Source organism: Lemur catta, chromosome 19, assembly GCF_020740605.2.
Source record: "Lemur catta isolate mLemCat1 chromosome 19, mLemCat1.pri, whole genome shotgun sequence".
Classification (NCBI taxonomy): Eukaryota; Metazoa; Chordata; class Mammalia; order Primates; family Lemuridae; genus Lemur; species Lemur catta.
This window is the reverse complement of record NC_059146.1, coordinates 25,785,508-25,809,408: the sequence shown is the minus strand read 5'-3', so window position 1 is coordinate 25,809,408 and position 23,901 is coordinate 25,785,508. Positions and strand designations below refer to the sequence as shown.

Sequence of the window (23,901 nt, the reverse complement as noted above, 5' to 3'; positions counted from 1 at the left end):
TGAACCCTGTTTTGGAGAAGTCCTTATAGGGCAGCTCAAGTCAGGGGCTCTTAGCAAATTTTCTGGTGAGCCCAGACCCCAAGCCTTTTCCAGAGGTTAATAACCATTTGGCTGCAACTCACAGGAAACAAAGCATGTGTTGTTAGCACTGAGTTTGGGGTAGGTTGTTACGCAGCAGTCAGTCCACACATGAGACGGGGACAGTCTGCAGTGAGACAGTGGGTCCCTCCTGCTCACACCCTGCCAGGCCCCCTGCCCTGGAGGAAAAGCCACAGCCCTGACTAGAGGCACCTGAGGTGTTGGGGACCCCACTGTCTTCAGTCACAGGAGGGAGGGGAAGGAGTGACCCCTCAGGCCACTCAGTGTGAGAGAGGGTAGAGTCCCGACAGGTGACAACTCGGCATGTGGGGAAGAGATTAGGAAGACTGACCTTGAGTGACTCTACACCAAAAAGGGAAATCTCTTTGCTGATCTAGATCTATTTGTGATTTTACATAGTTTTCTTTAAGTTAATAGCTAATTGGCCAATGAGATTTTTCCACATTCCATGTTTCCTTCTGATAAGAACGATCTTCATTTCACCATAAATGCATCATAAATTCATCAGGTTATCATTTTTGGCTGCAGCTCTCATGATATATGTTTCTGTACCTTTGAAATCACCATTCACCACACTTTTTAAAAACTAATATACATTTATGTTATATTAGTTTTGATTTGACTTCAGCACTGTGAGAAAATTTTGGTTATTTTCTTAATTCTACATCTGGCTGTTTTAAAAATAGTCTTTCAGCTAAACTCTTATTCAGAAACTTTATAATAATCTGGTTGAAATATGTGGGATATATACATAGAAACATATTTATATAGCTAGAGACTACATTTAACTTTTTTCCAATGAGGAACATGATATGCTTTATTTATTTTTTGAGATAGGATCTCACTCTGTTGTCCAGGCTGGAGTGCAGTGTCAGCCTAGCTCACTGCAGCCTCAAACTCCTGGGTTCAAGCCATCCTCCTGCCTCAGCCTCCCGAGTAGCTGGGACTACAGGCACATGCTACCACATCCAGCTAATTTTTAAATATTTTGTAGAGATGGAGTCTCACTATGCTACTCAGGATGGTCTCGAACTCCTGGCCTCAAGTGATCCTCCTACCTTGGCCTCCCAAAGTGCTGGGATTACAGGAATCAGCCACCATTCCAGGCCAATATACTTTAAAATATATCCCAAGATATTCAGAACACAACTAGAGATCTTGTATGGAGAAAAAGGAAAGTTTTTCACATTTTATGTCTGTATATGCAAGTATGGAACTTTAAATAAGGCATTTATTACATTTGCAGGCATGTTCTCCACTAATGGGCAGAAGGAATTTCACTGTGAAGTCAAGTGAGAGGAGTTTGCAGCTAAAGAGCTCCCCAAACCATGAGAGTTTGCATGGAGATTCCAGAGCCAGGACAGCCACAGTTTCTTTTCTGTGTTGTTCCTTCCATGGTCACCTCTTCCCCCTAAAATTGGAATCTTCTGTCCAACCCAACGACGTCATCTTTTCACTAGCTCTACAAGGTTGACTCTGCTCTTGGCTTTTTTTTTTTTTTTTTTTTTTTTTTTGAGACAGAGTCTCACTCTGTTTCCCAGGGCTAGAGTGCCGTGGCGTCAGCCTAGCTCACAACAACCTCAAACTCCTGGGCTCAAATGATCCTCCTGCCTCAGCCTCCCTGGTAGCTGGGACTACAGGCACGTGCCACCGTGCCTGGCTATTTTTTTTTTCTATTTTTAGTTGTTTGGCTATTTTCTTTCTATTTATAGTAGAGATGGAGTCTCACTCTTGCTCAGGCTGGTCTCGAACTCCTGATCTCAAGCGATCCTCCTGCCTCGGCCTCCCAGAGTGTGTTAGCCACTGCGCCTGGCCTGCTCTTGGCTTATACATGGCCCTATGGACCCAGAAATGCTCCAACCAAGGCCACTTCCAGCTCTGTTCAAGGGCTGGAGGTGACACAGGGCCCAGAACACTTATTGTCCTGGGACAAGCGTCTCTGTGCTGTGTTGGTGCTGACTGTGGAGGGAGGTCCCACCCCTCTGGGAAATGGTGGGGCCAGCTCTCCTCCCCAACCCGGAACTATGTTCACTGTCCTGCCCCCAACCCGTGGGACAGGGAAAGGAGCTAGAGAACTGACGCCTGTACATGCTCCCAGCTCACCTTCCACTCCAGCATCCCACCCGGAAAGGATGTGGCAACATTATTAAGTGAAATTGGAAACTGGGAGGCTAAACATGGGTGGATTTGAACCCAGATGATCTAGAATAAGAAAAAAGAGCGGGAATTGAAAAGGATACAGAAATGGCAGAAGAAAGAGGCAGCACCTGGAGACATTCGGGGGCAGGGCTAAGGGGAGTGGGCCTTGAGCCCTGTGCTCCCTGAGCCCCTCAGGGCCCACTGCACCCGCTCACCAAGGGTAAGTGCTGCCTCCCATGTTCCAGTGGGGTCTGGAGCCCACCCATGGGGCCACGGGCTTCCCCTACCCCTATCCCAGGACAGTGTAAGGGGATTACACAGGAGAGTGACAAACGTCCCCAGCTTTGGCTATGAAGACCTGGGATGGGTTGAGGCAGGTCTCCAATTTTTCCTTCCCTATTCATTCAACTTCTTGGTTAATGTGCTTAATGTTTATTATGCGGACCCAGCATGGGTGACTCCTTGCTGGTCCACACTCAGAGCATCCCCTCCTCGTGCCCCTCACTTGCCAGGGTAATGTCCAAGTTCTCTGTGAAAAAACAAAAACAGAAAAAAGTGATTGCTGCCAGCTGATAGCAAAAGGCAGCTGTTGCTGTGTCTCTTCTCTGTTTTTCCTTTTTTTTTTTTTTGAGACAGAGTCTCACTCTGTTTCCCAGGGCTAGAGTGAGTGCCGTGGCGTCAGCCTAGCTCACAGCAACCTCAAACTCCTGGGCTCAAGCAATCCTCCTGCCTCAGCCTCCCGAGTAGCTGGGACTACAGGCATGTGCCACCATGCCCAGCTAATTTTTTCTATATATATTTTTAGCTGTCCATATAATTTCTTTCTATTTTTAGTGGAGACAGGGTCTCGCTCTTGCTCAGGCTGGTCTCGAACTCCTGAGCTCAAACAATCCGCCCGCCTCGGCCTCCCAGAGTGCTAGGATTACAGGCCTGAGCCACCATGCCCGGCCCTGTTTTTCCTTTTTTTCCCCTCTTCTTTGAGAGTACTTGGAATGTGGTCTGGTGAGAGTGGGAGCTGAGGTGAGTTTGCACCCCTGCTGTCTGCTCAGAGCTCTTCAAGGCTGTTAAAATAAACTTTCAAATAAAATAATTTAAGCCACAGTTGATTAATGTTAAAGACAAGGAGTGAAGCCACAGGTGGTTAAGCAAACAAAGGCAAAGTTGTGCTGTGATCTTTCCCTTCAAAGGAGCAATTATGTGGTGAGAGTTTTCTCCCATTTTTTTTCTGTTGGTTCATTTTTCTCTCTTTTAGATAGTTTACTAGCAAGGCCATCCTTTACTCTCCCAGGCACAGAACCTTCTTGAAGGCCACTCCAGAAAGTATAGACAGTGAATTGCATAGAGGAGGAAGACAAGGGCTCAGAATGGGAAAGGAGTTGTGCTTTTCATTTTATTTCTCTGCTACTTAAATTTAAAAAGAGCACTTCTTACGTTGATAAAATAATGAAAAACATTAGCTATGCCAAGATGAAAAGAATGTAAGAATAAAAAAATTCAACAATTACAAATAAAATGTTAAATTAGATTGCAAAAGAAAACCAAACAGACCCTTTTAGCCAAAATATGTAAAAATCTCATATTTTATTAGAAGGCAGTAATCAAATGACGGGTGGGGCGAGACGGTATGTGGGAAATTGTCCTCATCACTGTGTGACAAAGTAACAAATGTGAGAAGCCTGCTGGCTCATTCCTGCTCTCCAGCATAATTTCACAAAGCCCCCAACTCTGGGACACCTTCAGCTCTCCGGAAAGATGCTTTGGAGACAAAACAGGATAAAACACATGGCCCTACCCATGGCTCTTGCCCGGCCTGGCCCCTATAGTTTCTGAGATTGAGAACCAGCTCCAAAGTTTGAATGAAGTTCAGGGCACATTCAGAGATGCACCCCTGAGCCTTCTCCCCAGGGTATGCTGTTCTCCCTGGCAGGGTTTACCTGCCCCCCCCCAGCCGTCCCTGTCCCACTTTCCCACCCACCCATCCACACCCCACTTCCTTTCGTTTTTTCCCTCATGTCAGGTTTGTTTTATTCAATTTATGGTGTATTCTCACTACTTACTAATATTTTCATATAACAAAAGTGTTATTTTCTTCCTGATGCTAACTCTAGCACAATATAGACCATTCTCAATAACTTATAAACCGTGCAAACGGAGAATCACAGAGATAGTCCTAACCACACTGTCCCCTGTACACTGCCCATCTTCTTCCTAAATGCAATTTTATCCAAAGAGTCTTGAACATATTCCCTTATCAGGAGAAACTGTTTTAAAAGATTCTAATATTATATGTGTGTTGCTTTGGATGTCCCTTAGGTTTAGAAAATAATTCACCTGTAAAGAGATATAGTGATTTGCATATTTTAAATTAAGATAACCAAGTATAACAACACAAAAAAATAGCCCTATAAATTCAGAGATTTTAACACTCTTCTAGCCCTGACTACTAATTGAACTCCAAATGTTAGATGTGTCAGTCTGGCAGGTGTATTCAATGTGGTGACCAGGAGTTGGGGAAATTAAGGAGCATTGGTAATCAAGAGCTAACCATTTCAAATTGGGGTCTGTTTCAAATAAAAGTTATTAAGTATCACCTGGATGCCGAGTCCGGCTCAGCACAAGGAACCCAAAACCAAGCGGCTCCGCAGAAATGAAGACAAAGTAGCCAATTATTAGGACTAGAGCCCTGTCCTTGGTGCGAACATTATTTTGACTTGCAGAACTCAAGAGGAAGGAGGGAACTCAAGAGCAGGAAACAGATGGCCAGAGAATGCTCTGTTCAAAACATAGTCCCAGACCTCCTCCATGATTGCAGTCACTGGAGACATGGCTGTTGACTTCAACCTGTCGGGCTGCCGACCAGACAGCTTTCCTTTATCCACACCCGTTCAGCATCAAGGAAACAGCCAGCTCACAGCTCCTGCTCCTACACCTGGAAATAATCATGTTTATTTATTAATAACCAGATGCTTGAAAAACATGAGTATTTCCTAAGATTTCCCACCACAACAACATCTAATAACTTATGCATCAACGGATTATATTGTTACCCACATTTTCCATACACTGACTCCAAGTTTCATAAAAATAATTGTTTTAAAGAGCCTGGAGAAGTGTGCAATGGCTCACCCATGTAATCCCAGCTACTCACAAGGCTGATGCGGGAGGATTGCTTGAGCTCAGGAGTTCAAGGCTGCGATGAGTTATGATCATGCCACTGCCTTCTAGCTGGGGTGACCCTGTCTCAAAAGAAAAAACAAAAAAGAAAAGGAAAAACAATGGAAATTTATTTTGAGCAGGCGCGGTGGCTCACACCTGTAATCCCAGCACTTTGGGAGGCCGAGGTAAGAGGACTGCTTGAGCCCAGGAGTTCAAGAGCAGCCTAGGTAACATGGCAAGATCCTGTCTCTGTAAAAAATAAAAATAAAGAAAGAAAGAACCTGGTGAGTTTTCTGAGGAATTCCCTAAATAGTATATTGCTACTTTGCTGTGCATGAAGGAAAAGATTTTTCTAGTCAGATCTACACAGTTAGTGGATACTTTTCAAGACTTTAAGTGAAGATTTACTATTTTATTTTTCAGAGATCATATTTGAAATATGGCTTAGAGTGACTTCCTCTACCCAGAGAACCCAAAGAGGTGGCAGGAAGTAAACCGTCTTCACCAGCAGCTCCTTGACTGCTTATCTGACAGCTTCCATGCCACCAATAAATTGACTGGGGTTCTAAATATGCACCTGGGGTGCAGGCTGGCCTCCACTGAGATGAAAAGAAATGGGACCGTCAAAGAAAACCGCGATATCATCACCCAAGCCATTACGGAAATCCAAAAGGAACTGCAAAAGGTTGATGAAGCACTAAAAGACAACCTAGAGCCAACGCTTTATAGGAAACTTCAGGATATCAAGGAAAAGGAAACAGAGAAAATTGCAATAGTACAAAAGGTGATCTCAGTCATCCTAGGAGAAGCTACATCTGCAGCCAGTGAGTGCAGTGGCTGTTAAACTTGTAGGCTCAAATGTCACAACTGGCATAATTAACACATTGGTCACTGTGTTAGCTCAAATTGGTGCTTCTCTCCTTGGTAGTATCGAAGTTGCTGTTCTTGGCCTTGGCATAGATATGATCTTCCATGCCATCCTGGGAGCAGTAGAGAAAATGCAGCTTCAAGCAGCCATCAAAAGCTATGAGAAGCATCTGGTGGAGTTCCAGTCAGCCTCAGAAAAATATCATCATGCCATTACTGAGGTCTCCAATACAGTGAAACACCAAATGAAATGAACATTTTACCTATCCCTGGAATATTTTCCTGCTTCTCTCTCAATAATAGTGTTTGCGGCCGGTCGCAGTGGCTCACGCCTGTAATCCTAGCCCTCTGGGAGGCCGAGGCGGGTGGATCACTCGAGGTCAAGAGTTCAAGACCAGCCTGAGCGAGACCCCGTCTCTACTAAAAATAGAAATAAATTATCTGGACAACTAAAAGTATATATAGAAAAAATTAGCCGGGCATGGTGGCGCATGCCTGTAGTCCCAGCTACTCGGGAGGCTGAGGCAGTGGGATCGCTTAAGCCCAGGAGTTTGAGGTTGCTGTGAGCTAGGCTGATGCCACGGCACTCACTCTAGCCCGGGCAACAAAGTGAGACTCTGTCTCAAAAAAAAAAAAAAAAAAAAAAAATAGTGTCTGCTTCTTTGATTAGGCTCATTTCCATACACTTCTAATAGGGACTTAAATGGGGTAAACAATTTTGAAAGGGGAATTGGAGATGCCAAAAATAGATGACTTTTGTATTTTTTGCCAACAATAAATGCCTGGATCAGTTGGTGCTACCCCTTAGAGGTAAAAAATTACATCCCAGGATGTTTTCTCACCCTGCTCTACCAGATCAACACTGGCGTAAATGCCATTGTAGAGAAGCAAGTATAGGGGTTACCTTTCCTTTTCTAATTTCCAGCCAAAATCCTTAAAATTCACACTGAATGCAGAGACTTTCATTTCTACCACTAGCTTCAAACATCGTTTAGTTCTCAGGGACATACTTAGCCAATTCTGCCTAGATACAATCCCTGGGCCTGAAAATGGAATAGAAATACTACCATATTTGAGAGCATCAGATTAAATGCAATTTTCTGTAAACTGGAGGAGACTGAAAAATGATTTGTAACAATTTGCTTTAATGATGAAAGGAAGCAATGGATCTGTAAACTTCTACTAGTTATACAATGTAATCTGGATGGATTTTAAAAAGACAAAAGTTTAAAAAGATAAAGGTTCTGTTTCTATAATTGCAATCAACTCTGACCAACTGTGATGGTTAAATATCCCTCAAGTGAATGTTTCTACACTCTGAAACATGTAAAAAACAAGCAAGGAAACCACGGCTATGCATGCATAAAATGCATTTAGGATGCATTTAGAATAGAAAGTCACTACTCTTTAAGAATTTGTCATTTAAAGGAAAGTCATAATTTGTTACATTATCAATTTTCAGAAAAAAGAGAATATAATTTCATTTTCAATACTAGCAAAATGGAGGCAGCTGTTTTTACATGAAGCACTCATTAGGTAGTCCATTTCACTAATTACCTAATTTCAGAAAAGTCCAGAGGGTATGGAGGCCTAATGGTTCCGCTAAATCTCTGGAGATGCAAGTGTTTGTTTCCTAAATCCATCACCAATGAATAATTCCCAGTGGAACTCTTTTAGTGCACACTTGCAAAATTATTACTATGCTGTTAATGCAAGAATGTTTGTTATAGTTGATTCTTGCATCTAAGTACAAGAAATGAAAACTGCTCAGCATACCTCAAAAATTTTAATTACCTAGGTGAAAACTTTCAGCTAGATGGAAGACTTTAATTTTTTCAATGTACTCTTCCCTTTTTCTTTCTCTTCTAGCATTGCTTTTTTTAGTTGCAAAACATCAAAATTGAGTTCACCTTCAAAATTAAATCTTATTTTCTTTATAACTGGTTTATGAGGCTTAACCTACAAGATCTTGTTATTGCTTTCTGAGACTCAAATTCAGTCTAAAATCAAATCAAGAATTTGCTAAGACAAAGGTTAGTTTAGGTTTGGGACCAATTTTATACCGTTAAGGGCACACAAATATTCTGCTCAAAATTAATATCTATCCCGACCAATATTTTAAAATATTTATAGTTGATATTAAGAATGGGCCTAGAGAGGGCGGAGGAGTGAAAAAAAAAAAAAAAGAATGGGCCTATTTCAAACTTATTTTCCTATAAGGGATATACTCAGATTAAGATCAGAAATAACCAGGAGTGTCCTTCAAGCGCAGAATATTTAAACTTCCCTTAAGAGGAAAAGATGGGGGAAGAGTCTTGGGGAACGAGAAAGAAGGTAAGGAAAAAGACGAAGACTACAGATAAGTGAATAATTACGTTCGTATAGTGACATCACAGAGTTTTGTGTCTTGAAGACCAGTCGGGAATTGAGCCAATATTTATCGACCTTACCACCCATAAACTTAAACCTGACTGCATATCCCTACATTTCCTCTTCAAAAAAATCACTCCTGTAAATTAGCAATTTGGGACTCCAATACGGGCCCTGACCTATTTCTTCAGGTCTACAAATGTTCTGTGTCCACGAACCACTATTAAATTGCCACAGGCACCAGGCGCCGATCCGCCTACGTCGTAAGAAACGTGAAAATCCCCAAACTAACACAACCCAGGGCAGAGAAACGATGCAAAACAGCTCTCTTGTCTTCCGAACGTAAGTCCCTGACATGTAAACATTCTGGGCTCCCGGAAACCAGATCAGCCAGAGGAGCAGGGCAGTCAGCCAATCAGAGAGCCGCGCTCTTATTATTTCTATTGGACGAGATAAGTGTCAATCGACGTGGCGTCTTTACTCGTGATGAGGCGGGCTCTCAATACCCAACCAATTAGGTATTGTATCGAAGTGGCAAGACTGTTGGATGCTCTCTATGGTTCCAGGCCTAGGACCGCTGAGACCCACCCCGCACTTTCTGACCATCTCTTCAGCCCAGTTTAGGTCAAGGCCAAACCTGAAATCCAAGCCGCTCCTGGGAGGAGGACAGCAGTGAGGAATGGCTTGTCCTGGGGTCCGATCTACCTCCCCAGACCTGGGACAAGCCCGCTTCCCCTCTGCTTCCCGTCGCGGCCCTTCCTCTTCCCTTCCTGGGCCCGGGGCTTGCTGGTATGTTTATTGTGGGCTTTTAAAATTCTGCTGGAAGTGAGTATGATTTTCTCTGTATTAATTTTATTTTTTAAATCAATTTTATGTCAAATTTGACAAGTAAAGAGTCTCTAGGATACCTACAATGAGGTCCTTCTTGACGAGCCTCAGAAAGCTGCCCCTCCCTCTCTGTTCCAGCCCACAGGGAAATGCTGGTGCTCTGGGGGTGGCGCACTCGGAGGGGCCTGAGATGACATGGAGCTTGGGGTGGGGGCTCAGATCAGGGCAGAAGCAGGCTGACGGTAAAAGAGGTCACAGAATGAAGTGAGAAATTGAGTCTGAGTGTTTCCTGTCCGCATACACCCCCTGCACACCCCAGGTCTCAGGTGACCCCCGAGCCCTCTCTCGAGGCATCCGTGCACCTGACGCTAAGGAGAGGGATGAGCAGAGAGATGGGAGGGAAACTGAAAATGCACAGAAAAGAGGACAAGAGAGCCACGAGCAGAGGCACAGGTGTTGAGAGAGTGGGGAGAGGGAAATAAAAACAGAGCAAAAAAAACAAGGGGAGAGAAGGGAGAGGTGGACTGAATAGAGGCAGGTACATGGAGACAGGGAGACACGGAGAAGGGGTGGGGGCTTCACTGAGGACAGAACAGGCATCCAGCCCCTCCCGCCTCCCCTGCACCCTAATCCCCTGGGGGGAACAGGACCTCACCTGCTACACACTCTGTCGTCCAAGGTTCGAGCCTCAGAGCACTTCTGGCCTCTCATCTTCACCAGGAAGGACTCCTGGGGTTTGAGTGACCAGGGGCAGCACTGCTCGAAGCAGACTCTGAAGGTGCAGTTGCCACACCTTCGGGTTGTACCCAAGGGCACCACAGCGTCGTCATAGCAACAGTACCGCAGAGGGTCATAGAACTTGTCCCCACATCTGGTGAGTGGCTGGCACAGCATCAGGTGAGCATCCGTGGGGGCCACTGGAGGAGACAGAGCTGTTGAAGCCCAGGCAGGGGGACAGGAGGGTCCCAGCCTGGGGTTCTCTGGGAGCCACACCCCACTCTGAGCATCCCCATCCCCCCTGGGCTTACCTGGATGACTGTGTGAGTAGAGGGGTGTGAGGATGCAGAGAACGGCCAAGACAGCTGTGGGAGAAGAGAGGGAAGAGGGGTGACGGTGCAGCTACCAGTTGTCCTTGGGAGCCCAGCCTGGGGTAGGCGAGGGTCCCAGGGGGTCTCTGTGCCAACTGAGGCCCAGGGAAAGGCTAGGAGCAGACATGGGTGGGGTCCCATCACCCTGTGCTCAGGGTCCTGTGCAAGGCCAGGGGTTGGGGGCAGGACTGTGGGAGAAATGGGCTCAGGGTTGAGGAGAATGTGGCTGTTTCCTGGGCGGGAGGAGGTCAGAGCTGGGGGCTCAGCTGGGGGCTCAGCTGGGGTCAGGCAGTGAAGGGCTGAGCTGAGTCTGCTAGTGTGTGGCAGGTGTGACCTGCACTAGAGTTTAGAGGATCGGGTTTGGAGCGGGACCAGGGCTAGGAGGGCACTGGGCATGAGTTTGGGGACTGAAGAGGGATGTGAATGGGACTATATTGGGGATGTGGACCAGGAATTGCCATGAGGGAGTCACATGTGGGAGGACACGGGGCTTGGGGACAGGGATGGGGTGTGGGTTGGGGTAGGGCTGGGCCCAGGTGGTGGCTGAGATGGGAAATGGGCTCAGGACTGGGGCTCTGTCCTCCTTACCTAGGATGCAGCTTCGGGGAGCCATGGCCCTGGGTGTCCGCAGTGGAGCGAAAGGTTGTGAGCATATCTTAGCAGACCGTTTTATGTAAGTGGTGAAATCACTGTGTCTCCTGTCCTGCAGAGCCTGCAGCCACGCCGAGCCCTGGAGCAAGAACAGGTGGCAGGCAGGGTGTGTGTCATGATCAGTGTGCTGTCAGATCCTTAGAGGGCCAGGAGAGGACCGATGTCTCATTCATATTCTCTCCCCAAGCACCTCCCTCTCGTGCCCAGCACTGAGGCCTCCTTGGCAAACAGGAAGATGCAGGACGGTCCTTGGGGTCATCACACTGTCCCACGCTGAGACAGTCAAACAGCTTTTCCATCGGACCCTACTGGGTCCTCAACCTGACCACCTTCTGTGGCACATCCTCCCAGGGGCCCCTGCGCTCCCCGACCTCACGTCCCCAGCCCAGGCCCAGAGGGGGTCACTGGTCACCCACCTGCGGCTCCTGGCGCTCAGGTGGCAGACACTGTGCCCCTCGCTCAGCTCAGTTTCATGTTTCTGGAAAGGTGGGAAAGGCCGTGGCTCAGCCTCCCCCAGGGCTCCTCTACGTCCCTGCGTCTCACGTGTGGCCCCTCACTCAGAAGCACAAGTCCACATGGGACCTCAGATGCCCAGGCCTTGTCCCAGATACTGGTGATGTCCTGCTCAGTGGGATATTCAAGGTCAGTGTCTTTGTGAAGGTTGAACAGGTAGGCTGGGGTAAAGGCACAGAGACAGAGAAAGAGAAAGAGAATGAGAAAGTAAAACAGCTTAGTTTTGGTTACTGAGCTCAATGTCATTGTCAGTATATGTCTGTGAAGTTGTCTGGGAGAAATTCCACAACCATCTTGAGATTCTCAAAGGCGTTTTTCCTTAACGTGCTTCTTGAGAGGGATAGGGGTGTGGTTTTCCCTGAGAAGAGCAGCCTTGGGGTCAGGGTGCGGGGACAGAAGGAGAAGAGCCCTTTGAGGTCAGTCCTATGATCACAGTGTGAGTGAGGACGGGGAGGTGAACCCCAGCTCCTGCAGGAATCCACCAGCCCAGGAGCTCACAGGCCCCACCTGGCATGGACCAACCATTCGCTCTAGGGCCAGGAGAGGTGACCAGTCACCTTGTAGGGATGGGGCGCCTGTACACCCCTTCTGCTTTTGCACAGTTGCTGCCTTCCTCTGTCTTCCCCAGGAAGCCTCCAACACCTGCCCCTCAGGTCCCCCATCTCTAGCCCAGGCACAGGGCTCAGGCTGCTCATGACCTACTTCCCTTCTAGACAGAAACCAGTACATGTACCCCACCCAGCAGGAGCTGTAGGTGGCCCTGCGGTGACATGGGAGGCTCCTACAGAGCTTACAGAAGCACGCAAGCTCTGGAGCAAGAACAGATGTCAGGCACAGTGTGTATCATGATACATGTCTTATCAGGGAAGACAACGCCCCCATCCCTCTCAAGAAGCATAGGGTCACACCCAGCAGGCGCTGGGGATTCAGGTAAGGGTCGTCCTGGGTCAGCTCCGAGGCTGTCCACAGTGTAAGCTCTGCCTAACTCAGGCAGGGGCAAGGGTGTGGTCACCACTCCAGCTCTGGGAGGTGGATGTGGAAGAAGGTGCTGGTGCCCACTCCCTGGGTTCTCCACCCCGAGAGATTACACAAAGCATGCAGTATGATTGCAGAAACTCCCCTGTGCCCTGCCAGTGAGACACATCACCAGGCACAGGGGATGCCATTGGCCTCTCCTGCATCTCGCCACACTCCCTGCACCACACGAGACCACCCTGTAGAGCCAACAGCAGAGAAGTCCTGCTCCTTACGCTAACCTGCCTTCCTGGGGCCTGTGTCATATACTGTTGGGTGACCCTGGGGAGGCGACTTTGCCTCTCTGAGCCTCAGTTTCCTTGCCTAGGAAGGCAGACAGGCCAGCCCACCTGATCCCCTGTCTGGAGGACGAATAGAGACCACACATTTAAAGGCCTGGCAATAAGCATTCACTGAGGACACCTGTGTGCCCTGCTGTCTGCTGGATGAGGCTGAGTTAAGGACACAGCTGTGACATAGCAGCAGGCCCCTTCGCAGCAGTGAGGGGCACAGACCTGGCCTCAGAATAATGCAAGGACTCAGAGGCTCAGTGTTGGGATGGGGAAGCCCAGAGTGGGGAAGCCCGGGGACGCCCTGACACAGCCTGGGAGTCAGGGACGATGACACTGGACAGGAGATTTTGAGGGTGAACAAGAACTGTGAGTGTTTCAGCAAATGTGGAGTCCCCAGGAGCAGAGGGCAGGGCAGGGAGAGGGGCAGGAGTGGGCAGCAGGGCTGAGGTTGCCTTGTGGGGCTTGAGAGGATGTTGGACTTTATCCTGGGCACACTGGGTACCATGACTGGCCATAGCAGGGGACAGATGAGGTCAGGTTTGTGTGTGACAATCTGGCATGTCTTCATGGGGAGAGTGGACAGAGGCTTGACCCTGGGGACAGCAGAGCAGGAGAGAGGCTGCTGCAGCAGCAGTGACCGCGCCACGAGCACCACAGTGCTGGGCGCCCTCCTGCCGGGGGCGGGGTCGGGCAGCCCCTCCCGACACCACTGCTCCATCTGCTCTTCTGTCCCTGCCTTCCAGCTGGGGGTACAGCAGTGTTTTCCAGGACACAGGTTTGGACTTTCTAGTAGATGGAAAACCAACTCAGTGGCCATAAAACCACATTATTTCATTAAGTGAAAAAGAATGGATAGTGGAATAGTATGCACAGACCAGAATGCTGTGGGAGATTGTTTATCACACTTTATCTGTGACTGTGGCAGGCAGTGATGGAATATCTAATAGTCCTAGTGAGTCCCAGCCAAATAGTTAGTACACTTGGGAGGAGAGCAAGCTCCAGGCTCACGTGCTTCTCCCCTAAGAGACATCGACATATCTGTCCTGTCATGGCTTCCAAAAAGGGCCTTGGTACTCACGTCATTGGTTGGAGACATCTTCTGGGAGGCTGCAGGGGGGCCTTGCACATGGGCTTGCTTTTTGTACCAAGAACAGGGCATGAGGAGTTGAGATTCCCCACGGCACACTTCGTGATGCCACGACTTGCCATCCTTCTTGACCTCGCCCAAGGCATGTGGCCCCTCCTTAAAAAGCCCATGATCTCCTTTAATATTTCAAGCAGCTTCTCCTGTTCTCTTGACAAGATGTCATTCATGTTAAACATTCCTTTCTTCCTTGGCAGTGCTCATTACCTCAATAATTGGATCTTTGTGTAACAAGCACCTGGACCTAGGCCAAAGTCCCCTCATGGTTTAAATGACAGGAGCACTAAAGACCAAACTCTATAAAAACTCTTGAACAACAAGATTTGATCTTCCTGCTTGCTGAATACTTGGAGGTGCTGGGAGGAGCTGCAAATCCCTACCCCATACCTATCGCTTCATCAGCGTGTTCTTCTAATCTTTTGTGATATCCTTTATACGAAGCCAGTAAACATAAATAAGTATTTCGTGGAGTTCTGTGAGTCATCCTAGCAAATTAATCAAATGTTAGCAGGGGATCATGGAAACCCTGGTTCAAAGCTGGTCTGTCAGAAGTATAGGCGACAACCTACTACTTGCAACTGGCATCCGAAGTGGGGAGCAGTCTTGGGATCTCAGCCCTCAACCTGCGGGATCTGACACTATTTTCAGGTAGATTGTGTCAAAATTGAATTGAATTACAGGACACTCAGCTGGTGTCTGCTGGAGAATTGCTTGGTGTGTGGGGAAAGAACCGCCCCCCCAATCTGGTCACAGAAGTATTCCGTGTTCAGTGTGAGAGTAGAGAGGAAAAACACTTTCTTTTTTTTCTAGGCAAGACCGTCTGTGGGGTGTAGTCCTGGGTAAGGGAAGTGGAGGCAGAGGGTCACAGATCCTGGCTTCGGCGCCACCATGGAGAGCGGAGGGTGCCCCTCGCTGGGCCTGTTCTTCCTCCTGGGCACCAGCTCTGTTGTCACTGCCATCCTGTATTCTGTGTATCAGCAGAAGGCCCAGGTCTCCCAAGAGCTCAAGGTAAGTGTTGGAGCTGGCCTGGCCTCAGCCGGGTCATCTCTGCCTGGGTCGTGGGGAGCCTGAGATTCACCTTGGCCACACCCACGGTCTGAAACTGTGGAGGAAACAGTCTCTGAGATGTCGCCTAGCAAGTAAATAATTGGAGGAGCTAGGGGCAGAATTACAGTTGCTCTGCTCCTTTTTTCCCAAGTCTCTGTCATTGCTCACAGTGAATCTTGACTTCATTACTTTGTTCAAAAAATATCTTTTGGTCACCTACTTGGCACGAGACAATGAGTAGAACAGATAAAAGTCCTTGCCCTTTTGAAGATTCAAATCTAGTACTACTAGACAGATGATAAATATGCAAATTAGGTGGGATGACAAAAGGTAAGAAATGCTTTAGAGTAAGGCAAGGAAGAGAGGAAATGAAATGCTGGAGAAAGGGAGGGGTTGCTATTTTATATGAGGTGACATTTGAGCAGAGCCCAGGAGGAGATGAGCAGAGTTCTGCAGATACTTAGGGGAAGAGCATTTCAGATCGAGGGAACAGCAAGTGCAGAGACCCATTTACTTAACCGCTCGGCTTCTTCTACAAACTCTTTTTATATTATGGTTATTTTTAAAATAACTCTTTCTTTTTTGAACCACACTTTACAGTTTACACATTTCTGTCTTGATTTCACTTTCTTTTTGGAATAATTTTTTTTTTTTTGGAAACAGAGTCTTACTCTGTTACCTGGGCTAGAGTGCCATGGCGTCAGCCTAGCTCACAGCAACCTCAAACTCCTGGTCTCAAGCGATCCTCCTGCCTCAGCCTTCTGAGTAGCTGGGACTACAGGGATGCACCACCATGCCCAGCTAATTTTTTCTATATATTTTTAGTTGTCCAGCTAATTTCTTTCTATTTTTAGTAGGGACAGGGTCTCACTCTTGCTCAGGCTGGTCTTGAACTCCTGACCTCAAGCAATCCTCCCGCCTCAGCCTCCCAGAGGGTTAGGATTACAGGTGTGAGCCACCGCACCCTGCCCTGCAATAATTTTCTGAGGTAGGTAAAATGACAATTAGCTCCAGATTCAGAGAAATCTCAATTTCCTGATTTACAGCTAGTTGACTTGGAACCTAAACCAGTCTTTCGAATCCAAGCATACAGTCTTTTCCTGGTGGACCGCATTGCTTTATTGTGAATGTCTGTTCCATAGAGATGGACCTCTTTAGGTCAGAGACAGGGTCTTATTATCTTTCCTCTTTCCTTCTAGGTTCTAACTCAGTGCCTGACAAGTGGTGGATGCTAAGTAATTGTTTTGGGGTTCATTTTGGCAGAAATTTCACAATACAATAACTAAGGGCCTGATTTTCCATTTATATGAAAGATGGATCCCTAAACCTGACTAACTTCATTATCACATTGTTTTTGTAAGGGTTTAGAAGCCAGTGTATGAAATCCCTGCTATGAAGGGAGTTTTGGAATCTGGAAAGAAGTGGGCTATGAGTCAATTAATTGGTTTTGTTGTGCAATGGCATTCCTTTTTTTTTTGAGACAGAGTCTTACTCTATTGCCTGGGCTAGAGTGCCGTGGGGTCAGCCTAGCTCACAGCAACCTCAAACTCCTGGGCTCAAGCGATCCTCCTGCCTCAGCCTCCCGAGTAGCTAGGACTACAGGCATGTGCCACTGTGCCTGGCTAAGTTTTTTCTCTATATATTTTTAGCTGTCCAAATCATTTCTTTCTATTTTTAGTAGAGATGGGGTCTCGCTGTTGCTCAGGCTGGTCTCAGACTCCGCCTCGGCCTCCCAGAATGCTAGGCGTGAGCCACCGTGTCCAGCCTGCAATGGCATTCTAATGAGATTCCAGCCCCACTGTTGCACACCTAAGTAAATAATCAAGTTACTTCTGACGTGACTGGCTCTAAGTGTAAGTGATACTCCACTTTCTGACTCCAAAACCAGTTTGGCCTCAAGTTGGCTGGATATGGGATTCTTTTTTTTTTTTTTTTTGAGACAGAGTCTCACTGTGTTGCCTGGGCTAGAGTGAGTGCCGTGGTGTCAGCCTAGCTCACAGCAACCTCAAACTCCCGACCCTAAGCCATCCTCCCGCCTCAGCCTCCCAGAGTGCTAGGATTACAGGCATAAGCCACCACACCCCGCCTGGATGTGGAATTCTTTAAGCAGTAAACTCTTGAAGTCCCATCTTTGGGTGACTGTAATAGCTTTGCCAATTAGTTCCTAAATGAGGATGAAATAGCCCCTTCCTGGAAAAAGAGTTGGGATTCCTTACATTTTAGATTCTATTTTCTTGATCAGATGACAAAACTTCCAGAGTAGGGTTTGTGTCTTATCCTGTGTATCTCACATAGTGATGGGAATGTATATTTTTTGAATACCTCTTATGTGCCAGCCCTGTGCTAGATTCTTTCACACCTTAAAGTTCATTTGATCTACATAAAAATACTGTTAGATTGCATTTTCCCCATCCCTTACAGTTTTGGAAACTGAGACACAGATAAATTAAGTTGCCCAATGGATGCATTGAAGCTTGGTTCAACCCCAAATCTTTCTGATCATATTCTCTCTCCTCTCCCTTTTAAAAATTCAAATTGGCCACCCTGTGATTGATACTTTACTAGCTGTGTGACTTTGGGCAAATCACTTAACTTCTCTGAGCCTCAGTTTCCTTAATAAAAAAAAACACTTTGTTTTTTCCTTGACACAGGTAAGCAGGAAGGGCAGTACCCCCGGTACCCAGCCCAGGACAGACACGGCAGCCTGTGGGTGCAGGAGCTGGACACGCACCTGCATGTTTATGGGGACAGAAGGGTGACAAGTAGAATGTAAGTCACCCCTGCACAGATGTGAAGGAGCTGTCTGCACGGATGGAGGCAGAGAAAAAGGAATGTAGGAAACAGGGACTGTTAAGGTGTGAAGTCCGTGCACGGGAGGAGAAAGAATTCTCAGATAGTGAATAGGATATACAAAAGCAAAAGTTTATTTATTTTCCTGAGAAAGAAAAAAAGAATGAAACAGTTAGAGACAGAGACAGAAATAGAGACAGAGATAGAGATGAGAGAGAGAGAGAGTGTGGCCACGACACAGAGAGGGAGGAATGTCAGGCAATGAGCAAAGTTGCTTGGTGCTTTTAAAGGGTAGAAAAGGCTTCTTTTTTTCCATCTGCTTTAGTGCGCTGATAACAAAACCAGCTGTGAATGAAGAGAATGAAGGGTCTGTGAATGAGAGCTAAAAGTAAAATTATTAGAGGCCCTAATAAAGGAGTTAACTAAGAGGACCATGACCACACATTGGATTTAAAAGTTCACCGGTCAAATCCACCAGAAGTTCCTTGTTCGTGAAGTGTATTAGTTCTTTTTAGAGTACCATGCAGGTTAGTTTGTATTTTCTTTGACTGGTTAACAAAGAAACAATAATCTTTTTCCAGCATGGGTAAAAGGGGGATTGGCCTGGTGTGTGAGTTAGGTAGAAGTATAAGAAGGAGGACAAGAACAGTAAGATGTCTTATATTCCATAGTATATTAAAGCTCACAGTTTGAGGCTTTTGTTGGGTGAATCAGAGTCTGGTGTCTGTGATGGGCTGGCAGGTATGAGCCAGTGGACTCTCAGGGTGGAAGCAGGTTCTGGAGGGTCTGTAGGTTTGAGCCGAGAGATGTGAATCCAGGATGGAATTCCCAGAAATTAAGTTGTAGTAGTGAGAATTATTTAAAATCTCTTTTTCCTAAGGTTGAAAGGGACCCAGTTTGTCCTGGGAAATCCTTGAGTAAAATCTAGTCTCTAGGCTGTAAATGTGGTCTCTTTAGGAAGTTGTCAAGTGAGTTTTACTGTGAGCAGGTAGGTGCCAGGTGGTGGTGGAGAACTGAGGAGAAAGACAACAAGGGAACCAGATATTTACTAATTTCATCCCTTGAAATCGGCCCTTACAGCAGTGCATAAGGTGGGGCTAGGCAGGATTTAATAGTTTTTAAATCCTGGAGATACTAGATAAACTTTGTTATTTTATTTAATACTTGTCATGACTCTGCAAAACAGAGCAAGAGAATCAGCAATGTTTTAAACAAAAAGTTATATAAAAATATTTTAGTTCTTTTTATAATATATTTTTCTGAAGAAGCAAATTTTGGACCATAGCTGATTATAAACTATGGTTTAAGAAGATCAAAGTAAAACAATAATTGTCTGTGGATGACAAAAGTCCTGTAATAGCCATGGTCAGAGATGTAAAGCAGACCTGGCCATCTCTGTGGCACACGATAATTTAGCATAGATAATTGTTATTAATTGTATATATGATATATATATATGTGTGTGTATCTCAAGGCATACTAGAACTTTAGAAATCTCACACAGTTTTGGAACAGATATTTATAATATATTCATATAAATGAAAGTTAAACACTATTTCATATTTGACAATGCATTTCTATATGGTTTAATATACCAATAAGCCTAAAAAGTTTTTCTTGGACTTTTAGTGGCTCTTTTATTAAATGCTAGTTTGAGGTTGAAAGGATTGAATTTAGAATTTTGTTCTTGGAAAGCCTGTCAAACATTATATGTCTGAAACATTTGTTTAAATAGAATCACAAGTCACTATAAAATGATGGCTTTTACTTAACCAAGATTGATAGTCTTCAAAGGACTTTCAAGACAATGTAGGTAGTTATATGGGCATAAATCTCTTCTCTCAAAGTTTAATTTTAAATGAGGTTTTTTTTGTTTGTTTTGTTTTGTTTTTTTTATGTTTCACACTGTTGCCAGAACAGGCTGTTTCAGGTGACCTTGAATCTGTAATACCAGTAACTTAGCAGCTGTAGCTTCAATAGGCAAAAGATATGTAGAAAGATTAACAAACTCTATATGTTACCTTTATAGTGGCAGACTGATCCTTTGAATTCTGAACTTTTGATGTATTTTGTCCATCAATTTGGACATGTGTAGAAGAACAGAAATTTAAGAGGTTTTAAACATAAGTCCAGAAACATTATATCAGAGAAGTTTTCAAGAATCTTATCTCAAAATAACCAGTACTGTAAATGACCTACTTATGTCTAAATGGCATAAAAGCCCAAACTGTATAGGTAGAGGATTCCTACTGCATACATACATAGATTTAGTGTTAGTGAAAATGCTAAGTCTTTTCTTAAGAGCTGAAAAGAGAAGCCTGTGGTTTTAAAGGAGTTAGGTATCTAACTTAACTATAATATCTTTTCTCAGTCTGGGGTAAGGCAATTGGGAAACACAAAAAGGAATGGGCAAAGACTTCCTCTCCCAGTGGGCAGAGAAACTGTGGAATCTACAGGGGGCTTGCATTTTACTTTCCACTCTGCTGATGGAGATGGGAGAGGAAAACAGGTCCTGAAAATTCAGGAAGAGCAGAGTAAGTGGCTCCAGAGTTAAATAAAATCAATTTGCTTACCTGTGACAGACACAGAGTTATCCAAGGCTCAGCCATCCCCGTGTGACGAAGTTGAGCTTGTTCTGAAGCTGGGGAGAATCCATCCGACTGAAGTAGTCCTAGAGGATCCATGGGTGTGGAGGAGGGTGGCTCTGCCAATTCTGGCTGCATTTCTGTCCAGGGATCCAGCTGGTTGTAGAGAAATCAAGGTGTAGTTCCCGGAGCAGGATGTGGTCCTGACATCTTCTTGCCCGAGCTTCCAGGATATGTCCATCTCTGAAAAACCTCTGCTGTTGTAGCCACCATTTGAAAAGTTTCTTTCTGTTCACGGGGCTGCTGTCAGTCCCATTCTCTCTTTTTCCTCTTCGTCCCATCCTCATTATCAAAGACCTTGAATGCCAGGTTTGAAGTTCCACTTGCGGAGTCTGAGGCCCCTTTTCAAACCTTTGCAGTTTATGCCAAATATCAGGGGCTGACTGGGAGAAGAAGTGCATTGCTAAGATGTATTGTCTCTCCTGGGTCTCAGGATCTAAGTAGTTAAGAGGACAGTCATGGATTTGGTGTACAGATGGGGAGAGAGCCTGGCTGGCCTTGGCAAGTGTGGCTTGGCAAGTGTGGTGGAGATAGAGAGGAAGAAAGAGGCGGAGGGGGAACAGGCGGAGCCAAAACAGAAATCTTATTTGGAAAGTGAAGATAGTGGGAGAGATATGGGAGTAAGAAGTAACATGTGGCAGGCAGAGTGAAGATTAGCATTTCTAGCAAATTTAAAGAAACCCTGAACATAGGCTTTTTTAGACTCCCTTGCCATGCCAGTGGCAATAGTAGGTTGAGTGGCAGAATAGCATTATGTTTAAGAGATCCATTCCTCAGCCAAATGTCCTTGTCATGAAATGTTACGTTGCCCCTCATGGCAACTAGGAGAAAGAAAAGGGGGAAGGACTTTAGGAATGATCGTATGTTAAGACACTGAGAGTCTGAGTGGAACGTCCCCCACTAGATGACCTTAGGTACTGATCAGACATTGGCCATCCCCGAAATCTGAGTCAGACCGAGACCTAGAGATCTGGCCAGAAAATGGGCATCCCTGGGTTCTGACTCAGACCGAAACCTAGAGATCCTCCCCAAAACCAGGCATCCCTGGGTCTGGGTGAAGGCTAGTGGGGGTGGTTAGGAGGCATAGGGTCCTTCAAGGCACCCCCAGGGGAAGGGTGGTTAGGAAGCATCGTTCCAAGGTACCCTCGCGAGTGGTAGACCCAGCGTTGGGGTTTTCCTTGACCAAACCAGAAAGCTACCACCCTCAACCTTGTGCGTATGACCGTTCCCAGAGTTTTCCAGAGATCAAGAGACTTACCAAATTCCGAATGAGGGCATCAAAAATGAAGTCCTGGGAGCTGTGCAGTAGAGGAGAGAGCAGTCTCAACACAGAAGCAAAGAAGTCAGCTGAGCAGTGAGCTCCTTGTCTATAGGCAGAGAAGTAACCCAGTGACTCATTTTCTCCTCGACCAGATGTTAGGGTGTGAAGATCATGTGTGTCGGGGGAGAAAGAATTCTCACAGAGAGAGAGAGAGCCCACGACACTTGGTGGTGGGGAAGGAAATGAAGGGCAGTGAGAAAAGTTGCTTGGTGCTTTTAACCGGTACAAATGGCTTTTTTTCTCTCTGCTTCAGTGGATTGATAACAAGAGAGGCTGTGAAGCTGCTGGGTTGGCTTTTTCTGGCTCTCATGAAGCAGATTGATAGTAGAAATTAATTTCTTCTTTCTTCTTGATAGCAGAAGACATCTGGTATTGTCTCTTTTTGAGGAAGCAGGGAAAGCTCCTAGTGCTGACTACTCCGGAACGTGTTCAAGTATGAGAAAGAACTCACAGATAACAACTTAGGGCACATATATTTTAATTAAAAAAAAGAGAAGTTGTGTTGTGAGTTTATTTCTCTTACTTTCTGTTTGATATTTTATTTTCCTCTGTTGGTTAGCTTATTAGTAAGACCGCCTTTCAGGGAGCATGGCACACATTCCTCTGGTTTTGGGGCGTGAGGCGGTCAGCCAACCCCAGGGGGGAGAGTTCGAAAAATGGATCCTCAGATGGACCCTGGGGCCCTGGAGAGGGGCCAGGGAAGAGGTCCTGAGACAGACCCTGAGGCATTTGAGAGAGAACCAAGGGGAGTATTAAAGCCTGTCACTGCCCAGATGACAGGCAGTCAAAGCAAAGCATCATTTTACCTAAAGGGAAAATGAACTTCACAAAAAGGGAAATTCATGATCTCAGAGACCCCTGTGGGCAAAATCCTGGAAAGGACATGTATGGTCTTGGCCGTCTTGGGCAGCTGCTGAGGGAGGACAGAACTTTTCCTGTCCTTAAAGGAATGGCCCAGCCTGGGCAGACTGGCTCATGCCCCCGTGTGGCAGTGCCTGTGTGGGCTCATCCTACCAGCCTCAGCCACAGAGTGCCAGGTCTACACGCCGGAACCTTTTATATTTATCAGGCGTCTTGTGGTCTGTCCTGTTACCCCACACTTGTTGAATCATCCCAGCCGTCTGAGTGCCACCTCAGCACAGAGGATGGGGCCATCACAGGGTGTCAATAGGCTCAGGGCTATGTGACTCCACCATGAGCCACCAATGAGTTGGATGGGACTTGGCTGCTGTCCCCTTGCCCAAGGAAGTCCTATGCATTCATTGTGTAGCTGATAGCCTTATGGTGGCCCTTGATGAGCAGACGACACAAGAAGCCTTAGAATTGACGGTCTCAGGTATATAACAGGTAGGCTGGGAAATGAACTCTGACAAAATTCAAGGATCAGCTCACCAGGTGACCTTTTTGGGGTCCCCCTGGGCTGGAGCTCAATGTCATGTCCCAGAGCCCATCTGGGAGAAACTGTTAGCTTTGACCTGGCCAACTACGGGAAAGGATGCCCAGCACCTCATTGGAATTTTCAGTTATTAGATAAAACATATTCTCCACCAGGCATTCTTTTTGCCACTCTGCACTAGATAACCAGGAACGTAGCTGCACCCACTGGGGGCCCAGTCCATACAGTGGGCTCTCACTCAGACCAGCGACACTGAATGGATGCAGTACATCCACAATCAGGCTCAATACAGACAGGGGGACTAATGAGTCTGAAAGGAGCGGTGGTCAGCTACCCTACAGACAGCATGGGTTCAACTCCACCTGAGGAGCTGCCACCGCCCCCCATGGCCAAGTGGGGAACACAGTGACAGGATGCAGACTCTGACACCTTCCACAGGTTCAGTGATGGCTCAGCAACAACACTGCAAGGTGGAGGGTACAATGGTCTCAGCCACTGTCAATCTGGAAACAGGGGATGTCACCAAGGACAGTGGAGAAG

General features: G+C 46.3%; 1 protein-coding gene, 2 long non-coding RNA genes and 1 pseudogene across 3 annotated transcripts; 2 read left to right on the top strand and 2 right to left on the bottom strand.

Annotated features, from left to right (window-relative positions):
- Positions 1–4,907: 4,907 nt before the first annotated feature.
- On the bottom strand, positions 4,908–5,426 carry LOC123623928. Its single transcript, XR_006730042.1, has 2 exons — positions 5,387–5,426; positions 4,908–5,167 (listed from the first exon to the last, which is right to left on the bottom strand). It is a non-coding gene; the product is annotated as an uncharacterized LOC123623928 (long non-coding RNA).
- A 14-nt stretch (positions 5,427–5,440) lies between these two features.
- Positions 5,441–11,497, bottom strand: LOC123624215 (insulin growth factor-like family member 1; the record flags this gene model as incomplete). Its single annotated transcript, XM_045531850.1, has 5 exons — positions 11,428–11,497; positions 10,673–10,735; positions 10,488–10,541; positions 10,115–10,391; positions 5,441–5,474 (listed from the first exon to the last, which is right to left on the bottom strand). Coding segments are annotated over exons 1-5 (498 nt in total), but the record flags the coding sequence as incomplete, so codon positions are not given.
- LOC123623925 lies at positions 5,834–6,515 on the top strand (annotated as a pseudogene).
- Positions 11,498–11,852: 355 nt separating the features above from the next.
- On the top strand, positions 11,853–22,465 carry LOC123623927. Its single transcript, XR_006730041.1, has 3 exons — positions 11,853–14,810; positions 14,973–15,170; positions 22,322–22,465. It is a non-coding gene; the product is annotated as an uncharacterized LOC123623927 (long non-coding RNA).
- Positions 22,466–23,901: the final 1,436 nt, after the last annotated feature.